This window comes from Centroberyx affinis, unplaced genomic scaffold (assembly GCF_046629955.1).
Source record: "Centroberyx affinis isolate AG114_WGS23_722 - 3 ecotype Tasmania unplaced genomic scaffold, CSIRO-AGI_Caff_v1 ptg001288l_1, whole genome shotgun sequence".
NCBI lineage: Eukaryota > Metazoa > Chordata > Actinopteri > Beryciformes > Berycidae > Centroberyx > Centroberyx affinis.
The window spans coordinates 1-20,642 of NW_027279794.1; the positions used below are offsets into that span (position 1 = coordinate 1).

The following is a 20,642-nucleotide window of genomic DNA, read 5'->3' on the forward strand; positions in this document are numbered from 1 at the left end:
TGTGCGGGTACATTGTGTGTGTGTGTGTGTGTGAGAGAGAGAGAGAGAGAGAGAGTATGTGTGCACGTTTTACATCTCCAGTCTTTTAATGCACATATTTCTTGGTAGGTGTCTCCTCTCTCTTCTTTCACAGAGTTTAATGGAGTGTGTCTGGAACTTGGGGGCTCTCTGACTTTCTCTGACACACACACACACACACACACACACACACACACACACACACACACACACACACAGGCTGCCTTAAGATTAATAGGTATAATGACTTCACTACAATAGAGACCAGCATTCCATTTAAGAAAAAAGAGGCGAAGGGTTTTGGGTTTTCATTCATATATCGTCTTCATGATGGTGGAATGTATTCTGCAAGTGTTAGCATTGTTAGCCGCTGCAAGAGGAATGTAGCCTGAGAGTGTGAGACAGTTAACCTCTGCTAACAGAGTGTAGCGAGCGCTAATCCCTCCACTTCTCTGAGCCGCCTCTGTAAGGGAAAACAATAAGGCTGCGGTATCTGTGTGAGAGAGAGAGACAATAGAAGAAACCACAATAGAAGTTAGAAGTTAGAATCACTCTGCTACCAAAAAATAATGCATAAATAGAAGAACATTGCTCTTGAAATTAAGCCTCAGCACCCTCCCCTCATACAAAGTGTCCCCCTCACCCTGCACACAGCAACAAGCTGAGGCCTGTTTGTACCAGCTTAGAGGAAAAGTCCACCTTAAAACACTTAAACATTATTAAAAAATCACGTATTGACCATGTACTTTGCATTTCTTGGTGCATTTTGTTTTGGGGTGTATTTTTCTTATTACAGCTGATAACTGGCCAAACATAGACAACGTGACGTCATGTCAAGATATTTCCAGCGCATCTACAAAGGAGTTTAATAGTAGAAAATTGTTCAGCTATCTAATACATCAATAGTAAACATCAGGTTTTGGTGTCAGTCCCTCAAAATCAAATGAAATCTTTCTAGACTCCCCATTTTGCACAAACGTTCAACAAATCCATCATAGAAGAGGCAGAGAGACCAATTTCTCAATAGAGCCTCAATAGACCATAATGCAATGCTGCCACAAGACATGTTGCATTTTGACTAAGGGACATGACTCTCACACTTTCTCGACTATGCTATCACTTTTCCTCTCTCCGCCTACATATAACCTTATGCATATAACCACCAGCTGAAAGCAACATTCACACCTGTTCTCTGGGGGTTGTTGAAAGGCATTCTGGGAAATGTAGGAAACCACTACCACCTGAAGTAGAAGTAGACTAGGCGGGTTGAGGGAAAGTGGGTACACCAAAAAATTAAATGACAGTTCTACTTCATCACAAAATACTTCCTGGAACACCACAGATTGATGATACATAACAGTGTAAGAGTATCTGAGGGTGGAATCTTCCTTTTTAAAGAGAGAAATAATAAGAATATCTATACAGTTGGAATAGGAATAGGAACTGAAACTGAGAAACTGAACTGAGAAAGGAAAAGACACAGTTTTTTCTCTTCAAGTCAAACTGTTGCAGATCCTGTTTTAAAGTGAGAGCCTCCACAGAGCTCAGCCTGCATGGTCCGCCCTTCCCCCCACCTCTCTCTCTCTCTCTCTCTCTCCCTCTGCTTCTCTCACTGCGGCTCTTAAAGCTGCAGCAGCTGCATGTGTCTTCAGGCCTCGTTGGCGCAGTAGGCAGCGCGTCAGTCTCATAATCTGAAGGTCGTGAGTTCGAGCCTCACACGGGGCAAATGTTTTATTCAGGGCTTTGCTGGGTTTAAATGTGAGGAATAGCAGATCGGTTTGGCAGATTTGTTTGTGTCAGTGCCGTATGGTTTGAGGTTTCACGTCTGTGGCTGTTTTGGGCCCAGCTTCGGCTCAAATGCAGCTCTAAAACTGCTTGTATTTGCACAGAATATTATTATATTGGAACTATTTCACAACGCTGGCTCGGTACTTGTTTGTGTTTTGAAGGGACAAATTGAGATGAATCAAAATACCTTCTCTCTTCCTGCTTTTGTCTGTTCTCCATTGTGATTAATGGTTTCATCACTGACTGATTCCTTCTCTCTGATAGAGCCAGATACAAATAGCGTGGTCTGTTTGCTGAATGATTGTCCTCAGGTCTTCAAGTAATAACACATTTGGAGAAAAATCCTCAACCTGCTGCTGATAAAGAGCATTAAATTTCTCTTTTTATGAATGGGGGACATTCCTTTTCTTCCTGCCTGCTCTCTTCTCCACTGTGCTTAATCCTTTCTCTCTCCTCAAAGACAGACAGAAAAAAGAGGGAGGGAAGATGGAAGAGACAGAGAGGAGGGAATGCTGGGAGATGGATGGATGACAGATGGAGGCAAGAAAAGAGAAAGAGGGAGGATAGAAGGGAAGGAACAGGAGAGGGTCAGCTCATTGTATGAAAGGGTAGAAAGCCTGTTACTGTCTGCCATTAAATCAGGCGCCACATCAGGCTTTATTTCTTCAACATTCCCTTCTCTTCCTCTTTCTCGCTGACTCTCTCTCTCTTAAGAACTCAGTCTCCCTCTCTCTCTGCCCCCTGCCCTCTATTTGTGAAAGAAAAGCAGGTCAGGGTGATTCATCCGCTTGGGTGTGATTGTGTGTGTGTGTGTGTGTTAGAGAGAAAGTGGCAGAAAGACTATTTTATTCTATTCTCTTGCCAGCCAAAACAAGTTGAAAATCGTTGACGTAAAGTCATCAAGGTGCTATCCTCCTTTATCTGTAATTATGTTTTAATCGCACAGTAACAAAATACCACATGTGCTAAATTCTTAACTGTTAAAGAGAAATTCCTAGCTAAAAAAATTACAGAAACAGCAGGGCAACACAGGTTTTCTCTATTTATTTAATGGTTGTTTTTCCCGACGGTAGAACCAAACACAACAATCTACCTAGGAAATATTCAGCCAGGAGCAGGTGAAGGATAAGGACTATTGGTAGCAAGAAAATACATTGAATGAAAATGTTATTTGCATCGAGGCTTTGTTTGAACCTACAGTTGTGTAATGCCGTGGCCGGCACCTTGACAAACCAGGAGAGTGTGTTGATGTTCAACTTGACTTGAGATGTTGCACGAATGTTAAGAAAGTTATCGTCACAAAATAATTGCATTTACTTATTAAAATTGAATTATAGGGCTTATAATTCAAATTCTTTTTCTTACAAATGGACACAGTTTGGGTTAAGTTATCATGTTTTGCTGGCCCTCTGGTTTGATTTTGCTAGGGTTTGTTTTCAAGCCCTTAGTAGGATGGGTGACTAGGGATTTTGCTGTTTCACCAGATAGTGCCTTAACACCAAATAGATCTAATGTGTCACCTTTTTTCTTCCTCCATCCCCTCGCTTGTTCTCTGTGAAATAGAGGGACTACTTGGTTCTTACCCAGAGGGAATCAAGGATTTTGTAAGACAGTATCCACCAATCACATTCAGAGGACCAGTTGCCGGGCAGATTTTACCCTATAGGCAATGTATTACTACTAACATTAACATAAACTCTCTCTCTCTCTCTCTCTCTCTCTCTCTCTCTCTCTCTCTCTCTCTCTCTCTCTCTCTCTCTCTCTCTCTCTCTCTCTCTCTCTCTCTCTCTCTCTCTCTCTCTCTCTCTCTCTCTCTCTCTCCTCCCCAGTTCTCCAAAGAGACTCTAGCTAATATTTATTCAGCGTACATTGACAACTTTCTCAACGCCAAAGATGCTGTGAGGATTGCTAAGGAGGCCAAGCCAGCGTTCCACAAGTTTCTAGAGGTGAGTGTTATAAAATGTCCTGATGTGTCTGTGTGGCTGCCCTGGTGTGTTTGTATGAAATAGTGGAGTGTATGGAAACCAGTCTAGAAATGTTTTCTTCTCTGGTGGAAAGGCTTTTTAAACAGCATTTAGACCACAGGACTCGAGCTCTCCATTGAAACTATAGCAATTTGTAGTTCTTTTGATACTAATGAAATTCCTTATGGAGACGCTGGCCACTCTGACTATTCAGTAGCAGAGAAGACAACAAATACATTGTTTACTGTCCTCAAGTGTCTGTATTTGCTGCTGGTTTCTGTTAATGTTAGCTCTGTGTGTATTTGTGTGTGTGTGTGTGTGTGTGTGCCTTTTATCCTGAAGTGTCCCTCCTGTTTGTCCATGCTACTATTCCCAGAGTTTTTGTCTTCGTTTAAAAAAGACATACTTGATCACTCTTGCCCTAGAGCTGGACCTCTCTCTCTCTCTCTCTCTCTCTCACACACACTTTTTAGAGGATCGAAAATATTTTAATGAGGGTTAAATTTATTCAGCAGACTCTACTTTAAACAGGCCTTTTCTACATACTAGGTGTTTAATAAATGGCAGTGATTTTTCAGTCTGTTTTTGTTGTCAGACTACTGTCGTGGCTCTATGTGACCTTTGACCTCAAAGAGAATTTGACCTCAAAGAGAATTTCTACTGAAATTGACTTGTAGTTTGTAATTCGTCTAGGTCAAACATTTTCCTGTACCTGGATATGTAAGGAAAAATTGCCCATGAAATTTGCGTATCAGGCAATGCAATACAATACAATAATTTGATCTTCCCTAAAGCAGCAGGATAAAAACCTGGGGATATTTTAGCAAAATGTCTATTTGTGGAATAAAAATCTAAAAGTAATTTTGCATTATTTGTGGTGGTACACTTACTCATTATGGTGGGCCACCAGAAATAAATCTTTGTATGGGAAACACAGCATAAGTTTGTTGCACAGACATAGTTTGGATGCAAAAATGAATTCAGGCAAAGACAAGAACCTGTCAGGTCCTTGTCCTCATGGAACTTCACGCCAAATGGGATTTTCACTGTGGAACTACTGCGCCACCTTCTGGCAGAAAAGTGAAGTGCAACAATGACCTGGTGTTACACTCTGTCATTTTGTTGCCTGGGCCCTGAGTGGGTCTAATTTCAAGTCTCAATTATTTTCTCACTCTCTGTCTTTCTCTCTCCCATCCATGCTCTATCTCTACCCCTCCTCCACCCATCTCTTACCCCTTCCTTTCCCTCCACTTATCCACTTATCCTTCGTAAACCTTCCCTTCCCTTTTTCCCTCCTTCAACAAATCCCCCTTCTCTCGCTGTATTCCCTGTTCCCTCTTTCCTCCTCCTCCAACAGCAAAATATGCGTGAGAACAAGGAGAAACAGGCTCTGGGTGATCTGATGATCAAGCCGGTCCAGAGGATTCCTCGATATGAGCTGCTGGTGAAGGTGAGTCCTTCCACAGCGGCTTTTGTCTCTATGAACACTATCTTCATGTAATATGACTCTGTATCTGCACTGCTCAAACTGTAATAAGGCTCGGCTGTTGTGTTTACTACATAAGCGGTGTCATTCCGTGTTTAGTGACAAGAACCCCATATAAGGGGAGTGGAACATGTGACTTGTTTTCCATCTATAGTAAATATATTTATAAGTAGAGGGTCAAGCCACTGAAATCACTGGAGGTCTCAGTAGTTACTGATGCTTCCCGAACAATTGTTCAGTTAGTTGATGTTACCTGTGTGTGTGTGTGTGTGTGTGCTTGCATGTGTGTGCACTTGTGTGTGTATGTGTGCAAAGCGTTTCTTTGCATTTGTGCGTGTTTGTGTGTGTGGACATGCATGCGTTCGTTTGTGTGTATGTGTGATAGAACTGATGATAAAAAGGCATGAGGACCATGCTCAAGTGTGTGTGTTAATATGTGCTTACATTTGAGTGTGTGTCCTACACTTGCTATAACATCCGGGAGAACAACGATTCTTATTTGCCATATGTGTGTGTCTGCATTATGTTTTACGGTCTGTGGTCTACATAGTGTCTGTTGCTTGCTAGGCTTGGTAAATGTGCATGTCTCTTGTGGGATTACATTTGTGTGTGTGTGTGGTAGGACTTGCTGAAACACACTCCGGAGGACCACCCAGACCATCCATTCCTACTGGACGCCCAGAGGGACATCAAGCGACTGGCTGAGAAGATCAATAAGGGCCGTCGCTCGGCCGAGGAGGCGGAGCGGGAGGCCAGGGTCATCCAGGAGATCGAGGCACACATAGAGGGAGTCGAACATGTGAGATATCTGTTTGTTGTAAATACCTATAGCCTATATTTAGAGCTAAAGTTGGTCCAGTTTTACTGTTGACTCATCTACATTGTAGTATGGATTTCACATCATGAGATGTGGCAGAAGGAACAATACCACTAAGGAAAAAAACAACAGAAAAAGACAATTTTAGCTCAGTGCTCCAGTTATTTTGGTTTTTACAAATCTTTATTAGATTCAAGCTTTAAAAAAATGAAATAGCAACAGGTTTATAGTTATTTTTATGGTATAAAGTGATTGGTACCTTTCTCTCTATGTGTGTGTTTGTGTGTGTGTGTGTGTGTGTGTGTGTGTGTGTGTGTGTGTGTGTCAGATTCTGAACCCCCAGAGGAAGTTCCTGAGGCAGGAAATGGTCATGGAGGCGGTAAGAAATACTTTCTGAACTGACAGTTGTATGTAAAAAGCAGTGGGGGGAGGGGATGGGAGTGGATGTCATAAGGAAATCATAACCAAAATAAAAATAATGTTCTCACTTTTAGATTTCATCTCTAGTAAAATAACCTCAAACTAATAGAAATAATTTAAACACATGGCATTACAAACCCTGCTTTTACTGACTTTTACCAGCCCAAAGAATGTATATTTGTGCATTTAGAGTGTGAATTTAATCAGGGTGAGTTACAGGAGGTTTGAGGTGAATAAATAAATCAGTAAATATAATAAATTAGCTACTGAGGACAAGAAGGACAAAGCCATGTGTATTAAAGGAGCTCAAAGGAAACCGCACTAAAGTGACACTCTGGCCTTGGTTTATTTTTATTCATTTTGTATATATCTTTATAAAGCCTATGAAGACTTTCTGAGCTCTCTCTCTCTCTCGCTCTCTCTCTCTCTCTCTCTCTCTCTCTCTCTCTCCTCTCTCTCTCTCTCTCTCTGTAGAAGACAGTGGGTGGGAAGAAGGACCGTTCTCTCTTCCTCTTCAGCGATCTGATTATTTGCACCACACTCAAGAGGAAGTCTGGCTCCTTAAGACGCAGCTCCATGAGCCTGTATGCAACACACAGACACACACACACACACACACACACACACACACACACACACACACACACACGCACTTTCATACATACATAGACACACAAAAATGGATACACATACAAATACACACACACAGGCAGAGGTATACCTACAAATACCCACATAATAATAACCACATATGAAAGAACTCGTTTACACAGAAGATGGCTCCATTGATGCATAGAAGCACACACTCTCTCTCTCTCTCTCTCTCTCTCTCTCTCTCTCTCACTCTCTCTCTCATACACACACACACACAATACACTTTCTCACAGAACGTGAACCCAACCACACTGCCCCCTGGTGTTGAGCAACACACATACAGACATTAAAACCTTGCAACTTTTGACAAGTTTGACAAGCTTTCTTTTTCTCTCCTTTTGTCTCTATCCCTGCCTCTTATTTGTCTCTGCCTCTTATTCTCTTATTCACATCTTTTTTTCCTCTCTCTCTCTCTCTCTCTCTCTCTCTCTCTGTCTCTCTCTCTCTCTCTCTCTCTCAGGTACTCGGCTGCTAGTGTGATTGATACTTCCAGTAAATATAAGTTTCTCTGGAAGCTCCCATTAGAGGATGTGGAGATGGTGAAAAGTAAGTATCCCTCTTAAGATGACATATCGCTGTTGGCATGGAAAACACACACAACTACAATTAAACTGAAAGTTTACTGCACATGCTCATTTATGTGTGTAGATCCTCAGGCTCATGAAACTGTTTCAAAATCCCTGTATAATTTCAAATAACATTGGTGTCATTGAGAAAGTAAGCAATCCTTTTTATTTATTCCTGAAAAAAACTTTTTGCAGATGTTTTTTGTCCATCAAAAGCGATATGTAGTTTTTACTATAGCAGTTTGCAGTTCTTTGAAATTCTAATTGTATATAAGATGTACTTTTTCAATTCAGTGAGGATATGGAAATAGATTTTAGGAAATAGTTGTGTGGTTCTCTGACTGTATGTCCCTCTGTACTGCAGGCTCCACCCAGGCAACGAACAAGGAGAGCATCCAGAAGATGATCAGTCGATTAGACGAGGATCTCAGCACGCTGGGTCAGATCAGCAAACTGTCCGAGACCCTCAGCTTCCCACACCAGGTACTGTGTACCAACACACACACACACACACACACACACTAGGCACATGTTTCATCCTTGCTTCCTTTTGCAACCCATGCCACTTTTCCTCTATTCCTTCCTTCTCTATTCTCCTTTTATCCATCACCCCATGTATAAATGAATCACCATAGTCAGAGTCTGATAAAACTTATTTTTCTCACTTCTTCTTCTTCTTCTTCTTCTCCTCTACATCTTTTCATCTCTCATGGGGTACACAAGAAGAAACAGTCACTTTAGTTACTTTGTTACATTTAGTAACAAAGTAACTTACAAAGTAACTTACATTTAGTAACAAAGTAACTTACTTTAGTTACATAGTTACATTGTTGTCTTTCTGCCTTCTCCTGCCTTTAATATGACTCTTCACTCGCTAACTGTCTCTTCTATTTCTCTCTACTTATTCACCATCTTTCCTTCTCTTACTCCTGCCTCCTACACATGAGAAACTGTATGTTTAGTTAATTTTGTATCTATTCTTTCTTTCTTCCTCTCTCCGCCTCCGTCCGTCTCAGTCCCTGGATGAGGCGATAAAGGATCTGATGGCCTCGGTGCACAGGGAGCTGTCAGAGAAACAGTCTTTGGCCTTCAGCATGACCTTCCTGCCCACCAAGCTGGAGCTGACCACAGCCTCGGCCGAGAGCAGCTTCGTGTTCGAGTTCAGCTCCCCCGACACTCGCTCCAACTTCGAACAGGCCTTCGAGGAAGCCAAGAAGAAGCTAGGTCAGAAAACAACAAAATATTCGAAGTGAAATAGTATTGCCGTTTGCATAATATAGGTGTGTTTACAGTAGAATGCTAAGAAGACAGTAGTAGTGTGTGCATGTGATGGTTCCATTTAGAAATGTCATATATGGGTTTTTGATGTCCTTTGCTCACCATTTAAAAAATGCATAGAGATTGCATCCTCAAAAATGTTACCATTTTATAAGTAAAGGTCCTAAGAGTTACTATATGTAGCTAGTAACCTCAATAATATTTAATAGTACTGCTAAAAGTACAACTAAATCATAACTATACTTTTTGGAATGAAACCCCTAATATCAGGCCTAGAGCTACTGTACCATACAAATGGGCTGGATCTATTTTTTGTGTGTTATGTGCATCTAGCTATGAACAAGGACCAGTGGGACCCAGAATTTCTGAAGGCAATCCCCATTATGAAGACACGCAGCGGGATGCAGGTGAGAGCAACAGGGAGTATCTTTTGTCCAAGTCGGGTTGTATTATGCAGCTGCTCTGTTGGTGTGTGTGTGTGTGTGTGTGTGTGTGTGTGTGTGTGTGTGTGTGTGTGAAACCTTCCCTTCTCTTGCAACACTGTTGTAAATAAGAATGTGTTCTTAGACTGGTCTGGTGACGTGAGGGTGAAGGTGAAAGTCATGAATCATGTCTGGTATTTAAATGGGTTGAGTTCATACACAGACATCCTGACCCAAAACTTGCCGATTAGCGGCAATGCTGTCCTGCATGTTGCAGCTATTGCAGCAGTTGCATTCATATAAAAGTAATTCCCACTCCTGTGTTGTTGTGTCTCTCCAGTTCTCGTGTGCCTCTCCCAGCCACAGCTGCCCTGACAGTGGCTGTGAGGTGTGGGTCTGCAACAGTGACGGCTATGTGGGACAGGTGAGGAAATATACAGTATATACCAGTTTATTCACTAACCAATTAATACATTCACTGGCACTATACATTCACTAAATAACAGATGCAATTACTAAGTAGCTCTCCTCAAAAGTCCCAATTAGTAACTACAAATAAATGTTAATCTATGGAATATACAGTGGTAGTCATTGGCATTTATCTTGTATCAATCCTGTTTGACTACAGTAGTGGCCATTCATTCTCAAATGACATACAGTGGGAAGAAAATGTCACACTGAATACAAAACTTGTGTCTCTCAGATGCCAATTTTGACAGGCGTAATGATGTTTCCTCTCTAGGTGTGTCTGCTGAACATCAAAGATGAGCCCACAGTGGAAGCCTGTATCGCTGTCTGCTCTGCTAGGATCATCTGTATTGCTGCTGTACCGGGCCTAAAGGGGAGGTCAGCACATTCTCTCTCTCTCTCTCTCACACACACACACACACACACACACACACACACACACACACACACACACACACACACACACACATATGCACATGCAAACTCTTAGTAGACATGTCTGAGTTGTAAATAAATCTTTGAATTAAAATTGGCGTTAAAACTCAGATCAAGGCCAAGCATAGTCACAGCTGAAGTCTCCAGGCTGGAAACAGAACTTGAAAATAAGATGTCAGCATCAAGACTTTAATCTTTTTTTAATTTAATGGGTTTCAGACATCTAGAAGTCACTGCACAGCAAGAATTCCAGACTATGTACTACAAATGGCTACTTAAACTAATACAATCTAATCTGAGGAAAAAGAGATCTAAGGAATTGGTTAAAAAGCCTTGATTCTACTTGGCTGTTCATTATAAAAAGTTTAAACACTGCCCAGTTTGTTTTGGCACAGGCAAAGAACAACAGTCAGCTCTTGTTTGTTGTTCGTTGTACCTGTTCATATGACGTAAGCACGATCAAATAACAGCTGCCTGAACTTTAACCTTACACATCAGTCGCTATCCAAATACTTCAGGAACTCTCTGTCGCTGAACCTGATTAGTTCATTGTGTGACCTACATAAACCAATCACTGTTGTACATGCCTTCATCTCCTAGGGATCGTGGAGCAGAGCCTGCCCTTGCCCCGCTACCCGGTGCCTCTGGCCACGCCCACTCCCAGCAGCAGCTCCACATATCCATCTCTCATTCGTCACTGGAGCTGACAGAGCGGCCCACAGGTTGGTCCAGAAAGTTTCGTCAACATGACAAAGGGGCAACAGTTCCCACTTGAGGACACAAACTAGGTCTAGGTGTACGCAATATGATGATGACTGATACTCTTATCAGTATTCATGAAAAGGGGGCGGGCCTATAAGGTGTCATCCACTGTGAGGTCGAGTCATCAGACTGTCATCAGACCACAGCATGACCATACATATGCAAAAGCTGATGGGGAAAATTCCTGCACATTCCTCAATACACTGTACAGTTGTATACTTCTGAGCTACAAACAGTACTGCAAACACTCCTAAGGCACAATTCCTTTAGATCCTCCTCCTCATCTGTTCTCTTCAGTTCAGTGAAGCTCTGGGGATTTGTTAAGGGCACTGTGTAGGGAAGTAGAGACATTTCCACTAATTTAGGTGCTCTCTTAAGGCCTTTGCTTCCAAATTCCATTTTTAATGATGGGTCTGTAATTTTGAGTCAGGAATTTCAGGGAACAATTTTTTTGCAAAATGTATATTAGCATTTTGGAATGTTTTGCCTCGATATACTGTTATACATATAAAAATGACAGCACATATACAGTATATATAGATTGATTGATTGACTGATCTTTCCCAGGAGCGGGGGCGGAGCTTGTTCCGTTTGACAGTGATGACACAGATGATGAAGATTCTCCCAGCCCCTCCTCCACTCTACAGAGTCAGGCTAGTCACTCCACCATATCGTCCAGCTATGGCAGTGAGTTAAAACACTCTGCAGTCATATACACTGGCACTCAAACACAAACACATCCTCACATCTCAGTCCCTTACACTCTCTTCCGTCTCCCCCAAGATGAGGAGGGTCCAGGCTCCAAGGACATGGCTACAGAGACCACCAGCAGCGAGGAGGAGCAGGAGTTTCCTGTACCCAGCTCCTACGGAGCTCCAGGAGTGTTAGGGGGTGTCGGAGGAGTTCGTACCCACGCAGAGAGCCCCATGGACGGCCGTGCCATGCGCCGTTCCTCCCGGGGCTCGTTCACCAGGGCCAGCCTGGAGGACCTGCTCAGTATCGACCCAGAGGCCTACCAGAGCTCAGTGTGGCTCGGCACAGAGGATGGATGGTGCGTGGCACACACACACACACACACACACACAGACACACACACCCACACAGAAGACGTGTTGTGTTCACTCATTTATAAGAGTCTGTCTCTATCTCTCACACACACTCACAGATACACAGACACAATTTTCCTACATATTTGTAATATAGTTGTCATGCTAGTAATTGATATGAGGATTTCAGAGGCCTGCTAGAACTCAGTGTGGCTCTACAATAAGGAAGGATTGTACGTTGGCTATGGTTGTATATATTTTATACACATTATATAAAGATACAAGTGCATACACACGTATACATACTGTATACTGTATATATGAAGTCATGTTTTCACATTTTGAATGGCTTTCATGGGCTTCATGGTCTTGAAACTTGTTTGATTAAAAGCCATGTAAACCTTCAATTCAAATCAAAACTGGGAAAAGTGAAATCATGAGATTTCAGACAGCTGCATGGACACTCAATTACAGTGTACATGCCAACAAACCTACACACTCACACAAATTACCAGGTTCTTATTTAATTTTTTATCTTACTTGTATTTGATGTGTTAATTTTAATCACCGGTATTCAACCCTAACTTCCTTGTGCTTCTGTTTCTGTCAGCATCCACGTGTACCAGTCCTCAGACAACATCCGCAACCGTAAAAACAGCATGAAGATGCAACACTCAGCCTCCATCCTCTGTATTCTGTGAGTCTGTTTTTTTGGCCAGAACTAAAAATATTATTTTAATGTCATTTCTGCTGTATCCGACAGTATAAAGTGCAGCGTTTTAAATAAGATGGGAGAAAGAGGGGGGAAATGGCATCGGAGCTTACCATGTACTCGGATGTCGTAGGTTTCAGTGTCTTGTGACCTTTGTCACATGTTGTCCTCTGTCTCACCTTTCCTGTCTCTTCTCATTATACACTTTCTTATGAAGCACACCATAAAAATAATCTTGCAAAATACATATAAGACAACAATATATAAAGTAACTAAAGTGACTGTAAATACATATATATCAATCTACATTTTCCTATTTTATTACTTTTGTGCTCTCCTCTCTTGTTTATTCCTTCTGTATTCCTCTTTTTCTCCTCCTTCAGGTATTTGGACAACAAAGTGTTTGTGTCCCTGGCCAATGGAGAGGTGATCGTCTATCAGAGAGAAGCAGGTAAGCTGTGGGCATGAGGGGAATGAGGTGGAACTTGGAGAATACCCAATTTGGGCTGTAAGCTAGTCTTTCATCTCATTTCAGTGCTAAAATATACAGCACTTTTATTTGTGTTTTTCTCTCCACACCATCTCTCTTTCAAATTGCTGGAACCGTAGAGGCTTTCTAATCTGAACCCATTGGGAATGCAAAGTTGTGTTAGGGTTCCAAAAAGTGACATGTTCATTATTAAAATACATTTAAGTACCTTGGAAATTTGCATTTGAAGTATGAAAAACGCTGTGTGCTTGCACAAATTAGATTATATAATTAGTATTTTAAAAGCCTCTAACCTCTGGTACAAGTGTGCATTATTAATGAAATGAACTGGTTAGAGACTTGAAAAGAAAATGGCCTTAGTAGCTGAAGCACTGATGGTTCTGGCACTGTTTTCTGTGCTAATTCCCTAACCTGCCCTCCATCTCCTTCCACCCACCTCACCGTCCACAGGTAGTTTCTGGGACGCCCAGTCTTCTCAGACGTTAGTGCTGGGCTCGCCCAGCAGCCCTGTCACCAAAATGGTTCCTGTGGGAGGGAAGCTGTGGTGTGGATCACAGAACAGAGTCCTCATTATCAACACAACTACACTGGTACAAGAGGTAGGTGGATGGATCACAGGATGGATGGACAGATTGACAGAGGGGAGATATGGATGGATGGATGATGGATGGCTGCATACAGTAGATGTGGATCACAGAACATGATCTCAAAGCAGCAACAGTAGAATAATAGATGAGGTAGACGGACAACCTGATAACCAGGAGTGCTGTAGTCTACTGTCTCTCACTTTTTCCTTCCATCTCTCTCTCTTTCCCTCCATCCCTCCATCCCAGCACTGGTTCCAGGTGGGCACAGACAGCAGTCGGTGTGTGACGTGCATGGTGGCGTACGGTCAGGGTGTGTGGCTGGCGCTGCAGGGCAGTGCTCAGGTCAGACTGTACCACGCTCAGACCTGGGAGAGCCTCACAGAGGTGGATGTGGCGCCCGCTGTGCACAAGATGCTCGCAGGTAACACACATGAAGCATATGGACACACACATGCATGTTTTAATGTGCACACACACACACACACACACACACACACACACATACACACACACACACACACACACACACACAGACATGGTAGGGACTTGTTACAAAAGCCTGTAGGATGACAACAGTTACATTATTTTAATGCTAGGTGGCAACTTTCTCTAACTCTTCTCTCTTTAATTCCCATTTCCCAATAACTCAACCCCTATCTCTCCATTCCCTCTCTTCCCTCCCTAAATCTTAATCTCTACTTCACCCTCTACCCTCATTTCCCTCTCTGCACCTTCCTCCCACCACTTCTTGTCCTCTCTCTCTGACCTCCACCCGCTTCCTCCCTCTACTTCCCTCCTGTCCCATCCTCCCTTTTCCTTCTCTCCATCCCAGGTTCGGATGCAATCATCAGGCAGCACAAGGCAGCCTGTCTGAGAATCACAGCACTGCTGGCCTGTAAGGACCTGCTGTGGATCGGTACCAGCGCAGGTAAAAAACATTGTTAAAGTCTGTGCAGGAAATCAAATATATTGTATATTGGTATATTGACATGGTTAGAATACTTACAATACAGAAATTATACAGCAATAGAAACAGAAATACAAAATACCCTATATTTACTGGATATAGACTACAATAGCAAAGGTGTACATTTCCTATGATAAGAATATCTGTGGTTAAAATGAAACTTTTAATGGCATTGTGGACAGTGATCAACATTCATATGCCTACACTTGACATCACTGACTGAGAGACTACACTGACAGATGAATGTGTAACTATGTGCTTTGTCATAATGACGTCTTGACCCACTGTATTATGACGGAGTAAAGCTGACTTTATATTTTAAAACAGATGAGTAAACCTGTCAGTAGACATTTGTGTGTCTAATTAATCAGCCACCAATAAAATTAAACTGAGAGCCTGGTTCTGAATCCTACTCTGTTCGCTGTATTCTTTGGCTGGATGTGTCTTGGAGGTCTGACTCAAAAAGAAAGCCCATTTTAAACTGGTGTTCCTCTACAGGAGTGGTCCTGACCCTGGCTATCCCAGCAGTGAGCTCAGGAACTGGGGCCGGCATGCTGAAATCTCCCCTGGTGCCGATGGGCTCGGCTCACGGACACACGGGCCACGTGCGGTTCCTCACATCCATCGAACTGCCAGAGGGGTTTGACGTTAACTTCCCTCTTCCGCCAACCGACTGCACAGGTGGCTACTGTGTTTCTGCTTCAAACATGCTCGTTTTTTCACCGATCACTGAATCATCCCGGTTTTTCATACCCCATCATAAATCAGCCGATATATTAGATATACCGTACATATCAGTGGCATACACATACACTACCAGTCAAAAGTTTGGACACACCTGATTGAATGTACTATGTTTTTCATTATCTTAAAGCTTATGCTATCTAAAGGCTTATGCTTAAATGCTTGAAATTTGTTTTTTAGACAAATAGCCTTTGCCTTTCCATCAAGGCAAAGGGCGGCTACTTTAAAGAATCTAAAATATAAGATAGTTTTGGTTTGTGTAACATTTTTTTGTTCACTGCATAATTCCATTTGTGTTATTTCATAGTTTTCACGTCTTTACCATTATTCTAAAATGTGAAAAATAGTAAAAAATAAAGAAAAATGGGTGTGTCCAAATTTTTGACTGGTAGTGTATGTCAAGGTTTTTTCTCTGTGTGGGCTTTTCTACTTCTGCAGCAAGACAAATTTCACTGAACCAAACCTATCTGAACTGAATATTATATTGTATTACACCTCCCCTCAACCCTCAACCTTATCTGTCTTTGTTCCTAGGCAACCAATCCCACAGCAGCAGCACAGTTGACAGCAGCCTCCAAAGGCGGGACTCCACGCGCCGCAGAGCCTCCGCCCACCTTCCCCCCAAAACCAATCAGCTAGTCATCTCCGGCGGCGATGGCTACGAGGACTTCAGACTGACCAATAGCAGCGAGACAGTCGGGCGGGACGACAGCACCAACCACCTATTGTTGTGGAGGGTCTGAGACGGGGCGACCCAATTTGAAGAACCCAGTTTTTTTCCAACCCAGCCCCCCTCCAGCTGAGAACGGCACACACACCCTTCCTTCTCCCCTCCTGACTCCTCACCTTTCGCTGTTGTTTTTTTTTGGTCTTCTGCTTGGTCCGCCAGTCTCTATGTGCATATGAGTGTCAACTCCCTCCTGGACCGACTAGTGAAAATGGTCACTTCAAGTTTCTTGTGTTAATATGTTTCGGATGGTGTGCGTTGTTCCTCACTGAGTGGTGTTTGTGTGTGTGTATTTGTTTTTTTTAGGCACTGGATGTATACTGCATTCTCCGCAAGTATTGTCCGGTCTAGAAAAGTGTTACGAAACTCAGCCTTTACTGAAAGAGAGACAGAAGAAAAGAGAGAGAGAGAGGGGAAACAGAAAACTTTCGAAAGATTGCTTTTTCAAACTGTTCACAGTTGGAAGTACGGTGAGAACCAGAGAAGGAAAGAAAGATGGCGGGATGGAGAGAAATCGACAGAACAGAGACTTGGACTCTGCAGTATGTCATTGCACAGAAAGTTGAATGGAGAGGTGGAAGAAGGACTTTGAAGTGAACTGGGACATGGGTGAAACACATACAGTAGTTGTCTTTGATATTCTCTTTTTTTTGGACTTGGACGTCAACCCTTCACTCCATCATCACTTCATCGTAGCTTGAACTACAGACAAACCACCACAGAAAACTTCATGAAAATATATTAATATATATCTATAAATGACAATCAAGTGAAACGTTCCCACACTGCCTGTAGTTTGTGACTACGTCTCCCAACAGCTTTTGTGGCGTTCTGATCAGTGGGATTGTGTTTTCATATCGTTAAGGATTTCTGCAGCTAGAGCCCAGGATGAGCCCAGAGGTTCGGTTGACGTCTGCAAGCTTTTAAAGGAGAAAAGAGATATGAGGAGGTGCCAATGTCCCTAAACCTGATTGGCCAGCCACAAGTCTCGACAACGACCCGCTAATGGCAGATCTGAGATCAGATCTTCCTGGCCCCAGAGCTCTGTTTACCATCGTAGGGATGACATAATATCTACTCCTCAGTCAGTACTTAAGGATGGCGAGACTGCTAACAAAAACCCTTTCCCATTCTCATATAGAGGGAGAGTGAAGAAGAGTATCATTTAAGTGCAATATATGGCAAGGGTACCTAACAAGACTATAGACACATTCATACAGTCACACACACACATTTAAGCACAGCCTTCATTCACTGAGTCAGAACACACAAGTCTCTCCATTGCATAATGCAGACACACACACACTCGCACTCTTGTGTTTTTCACAGATAATCACAGTGTATCTGTTAATTCTTCTTATGTGATTTTTGATATCGGTTGAAGATGATATGAAATGAGATGAAGCAGTATCCCACTACTGGAGTTAAGTAGACAAAAAAGTGCATTGGAGACATTCCTCTTTAACACGACTATGCCAAAGCCTTGTATCTGTAAAAGTTACAACATGGAGGGGTCTGAAACTATTTTTTGTTGCCAAGAAATTTCAGCCAAAACTCCCACTGGCTGGAATTGTATTTGTTGAATGTTCTATCAGGAAGGCAATTGGGAACTATTGCTGATTTCAATAGCAAACTCTTTCTAGATGACGCTGGGCTGTGGCAGCAAATAAAAATACTTATGTACAGTATTTATGGTTTTGATTTTAGCGCCTCCTTTTACAGCACTTAATTTATAGATGATGTAGCTTTCACTTTTTTGGGTTGAGGAGGAGGAGGAGGCCCCGACTTAAATAACAGGATAGACAAATAGTGAGGTGCACTTTGGCTTGGATAGACAGACAGACAGACCTGCACATACACACACACACACAAACACTGATTTCAGTATTGACAGCTATGGTAATGTAGATAGATGTGTGTGTGCATGTGTGAGATAGAAGGAAGCAAGGTAGGTAGGGAGGGAGCGAGAGAGAGAGAGTAGGTCAGAAGGACAAATGCTGAGCACCTGCACGTGCCTAACAACATAAGCCATCACACACACACACACACACACACACACACACACACACACAGAGTGAAAAACCAGCTCTCCCTCTGTCCAGGTGTCTCTGAAGTGAAGGGTGATTCTGACTTACGCACACACACACACACACGCACGCACATACACGCTTAGCCAACAGGCTTTGGGGTTAAGCGGTGATTGTATTTGATCCCTCCAACCCTAGAAACCCTCACTGTACTTACCAACCATCTGGGCACTTCACCTCAGCTTTCCCCTCTGCCAAACGCATAAGCATTAGGCTAACTCTCCCACTGGGATCTAATGACAGGGGCTAACAGCTAAGAGGATTAGCTGGCCACTCTGATAACTGATTGCTGCTAACTAGCTAGTGAGGTCTCTGCCTGTGCGCAGCAGCCGTAGGTGTTGAGTGGAAAGGCCTGTGTCTGTATCTGCCACAAGCGCTCGTTTATTTGGCCGAGAAGTGTAAAAAGGACATTCTGTTCTGCCCATGATAAAAGCAAAATCCTAATTAGCCTGTAGTAGCCTGTGAAGGGTACTATGGAGGGAGGATGAGACATTTTAGCAAGGTCCTGTAACTTAGAGGTAGCAGATTGGTGTTTTTTTTTATGTACCGTATGATTCACTACACTGACATTCGTGTTCCCGGTGCCAAGAGCTGTTCCCTGGGCAGTTTATCTATGAAAATACACCCATGCTGGCTGTAGGGCGAAGGACAGATCCCTACAGATTGGAATTCAGCCCGTTTTCTGTGAACAGTGAAAAGTTGTGGGTGTTCAGAGTCGTAGAGTGTTTAGAGCAATGTCTGTGTGTTAAATTTGCTTGTGTCAGCGTTTCTTAAACTGTGAGTCGAGCGGCAAAATGGCTGGCGGCCCCTCGCTGGTGGGTCCCCAGATGACAAGAGTGCTGGTGTGTTTTCATGAGCACGTGTGTCTCTGGATGACACTAAATTACTTAGGGTCCCATGCTGAAAAAGTTCTAAGAAACCCCGCTCTATGACTGTCCAAGTGTAACAGTATGTGTGATAGTATGTAACTACAATACAGCAAGCGGCTGCCAGGGTTGGAGTCATGTGACTTTCAGTTCAGCTGATTCAGGAGGTAGATTTCTTCAAAATCTGAAAACTGAAAAAACATTTGCCTTAAAAAACATAATTTGTCAGTAGTGACATAAGAATAAATGATCAGTTGTTGATCAGTAGATACTGTAAGAAGAGCATTGCATTTTTTGTTTTGAACTCTGAAATGAAACTGAATTGACTCAGATTCTGAATGCGCAACATTAATTTTACACACACACACGCACACACAAGTACGAACACAGGCACACACACACACACTGCATCTTAGATATGAAGTAAAAAGCCTCCATGCTGATTTGACCACGATTGAGAGCATTTAGCATGTTGTGTTAGCACCATGGCGATCATTTACAGTCAGAAAATGGCAGATTTACGCTTCATCTTAACCATCACATGAAACGCTATTATCACTGTAACTCTCAGTAACTTGTAAGTAACCTCTTTATGCCCGTATGTGAACGAAGTCTTTATTGTTGTAAATATTGGTATATATTGCCTTTTTTTCTGTAAATAGTGCACCCACGGTCCTCAATTGTTGATATGAATCTAATGGCATATTTTTATATACTTGTGTAAGGTTTGTTTTTGTTTGTATTATTTTTTTTTCCCTCTGGCATGCGCTGTCAGTCACATTTAAATTATAACTGTCACTGAACCTTCCAAAAGAAGAAGAAGAAGAAGAGAGACAAGATGGCCTCCGCTGTCATCAGAGCAACTGACAGATAAAGAGTTTGGACATTGCTGTTTTCAGTGGCAGCCATGTTGGCACCACCATTGTTGATCTGTAGATGTTTGCCGTCTCACCATGGCAACATCACGGAGGGCTTTGTTACTTACACAGCCAACGCAGAAGGGAAAACAACATGGCGGCGCCCGTGTTGCAACCTCGTCAAAACTCTGTCTATTGGTGGCTCTGGTTGACATCTTGCAGTTGTCATGGTTACAGTACTTCAGAGTTACTTCCTGTATGTAGCTGTTCCTGTTTTGTCACTGTGGGTTCCTCTTTGTAATTAAATCAGTTCACTGGTGCCAGTCTCTACATGTCCCTCTTTCTTTTGCTACTGAGGTATGGATCTCTACTTTCTACTACTTCTACTTCTTTCTTCTACTTTCTGCAGCTGCTTGGGGACTTTTAATGTAAAGCGACGTACAAGATGGAGCGCATACTTGTTTTGTATGCTTCACCCCAG

At 42.6% G+C, this 20,642-nt stretch overlaps 1 protein-coding gene and 1 non-coding gene across 2 annotated transcripts; both read left to right on the top strand.

The window, feature by feature from the left end:
• Positions 1-1,670: 1,670 nt before the first annotated feature.
• trnam-cau (transfer RNA methionine (anticodon CAU)) lies at positions 1,671-1,743 on the top strand. Its single transcript has one exon. It is a non-coding gene; the product is annotated as a tRNA-Met (tRNA).
• A 1,892-nt stretch (positions 1,744-3,635) lies between these two features.
• arhgef17 (Rho guanine nucleotide exchange factor (GEF) 17) lies at positions 3,636-20,480 on the top strand (the record flags this gene model as incomplete). Its single annotated transcript, XM_071525307.1, has 21 exons — positions 3,636-3,752; positions 5,128-5,220; positions 5,879-6,055; positions 6,402-6,452; positions 6,968-7,077; positions 7,608-7,693; positions 8,078-8,196; positions 8,730-8,937; positions 9,325-9,398; positions 9,754-9,837; positions 10,156-10,259; positions 10,917-11,038; positions 11,646-11,765; positions 11,862-12,129; positions 12,735-12,821; positions 13,220-13,287; positions 13,777-13,925; positions 14,160-14,334; positions 14,746-14,841; positions 15,379-15,561; positions 16,159-20,480. Coding segments are annotated over 21 exons (2,700 nt in total), but the record flags the coding sequence as incomplete, so codon positions are not given.
• Between the last annotated feature and the right edge of the window lie 162 nt (positions 20,481-20,642).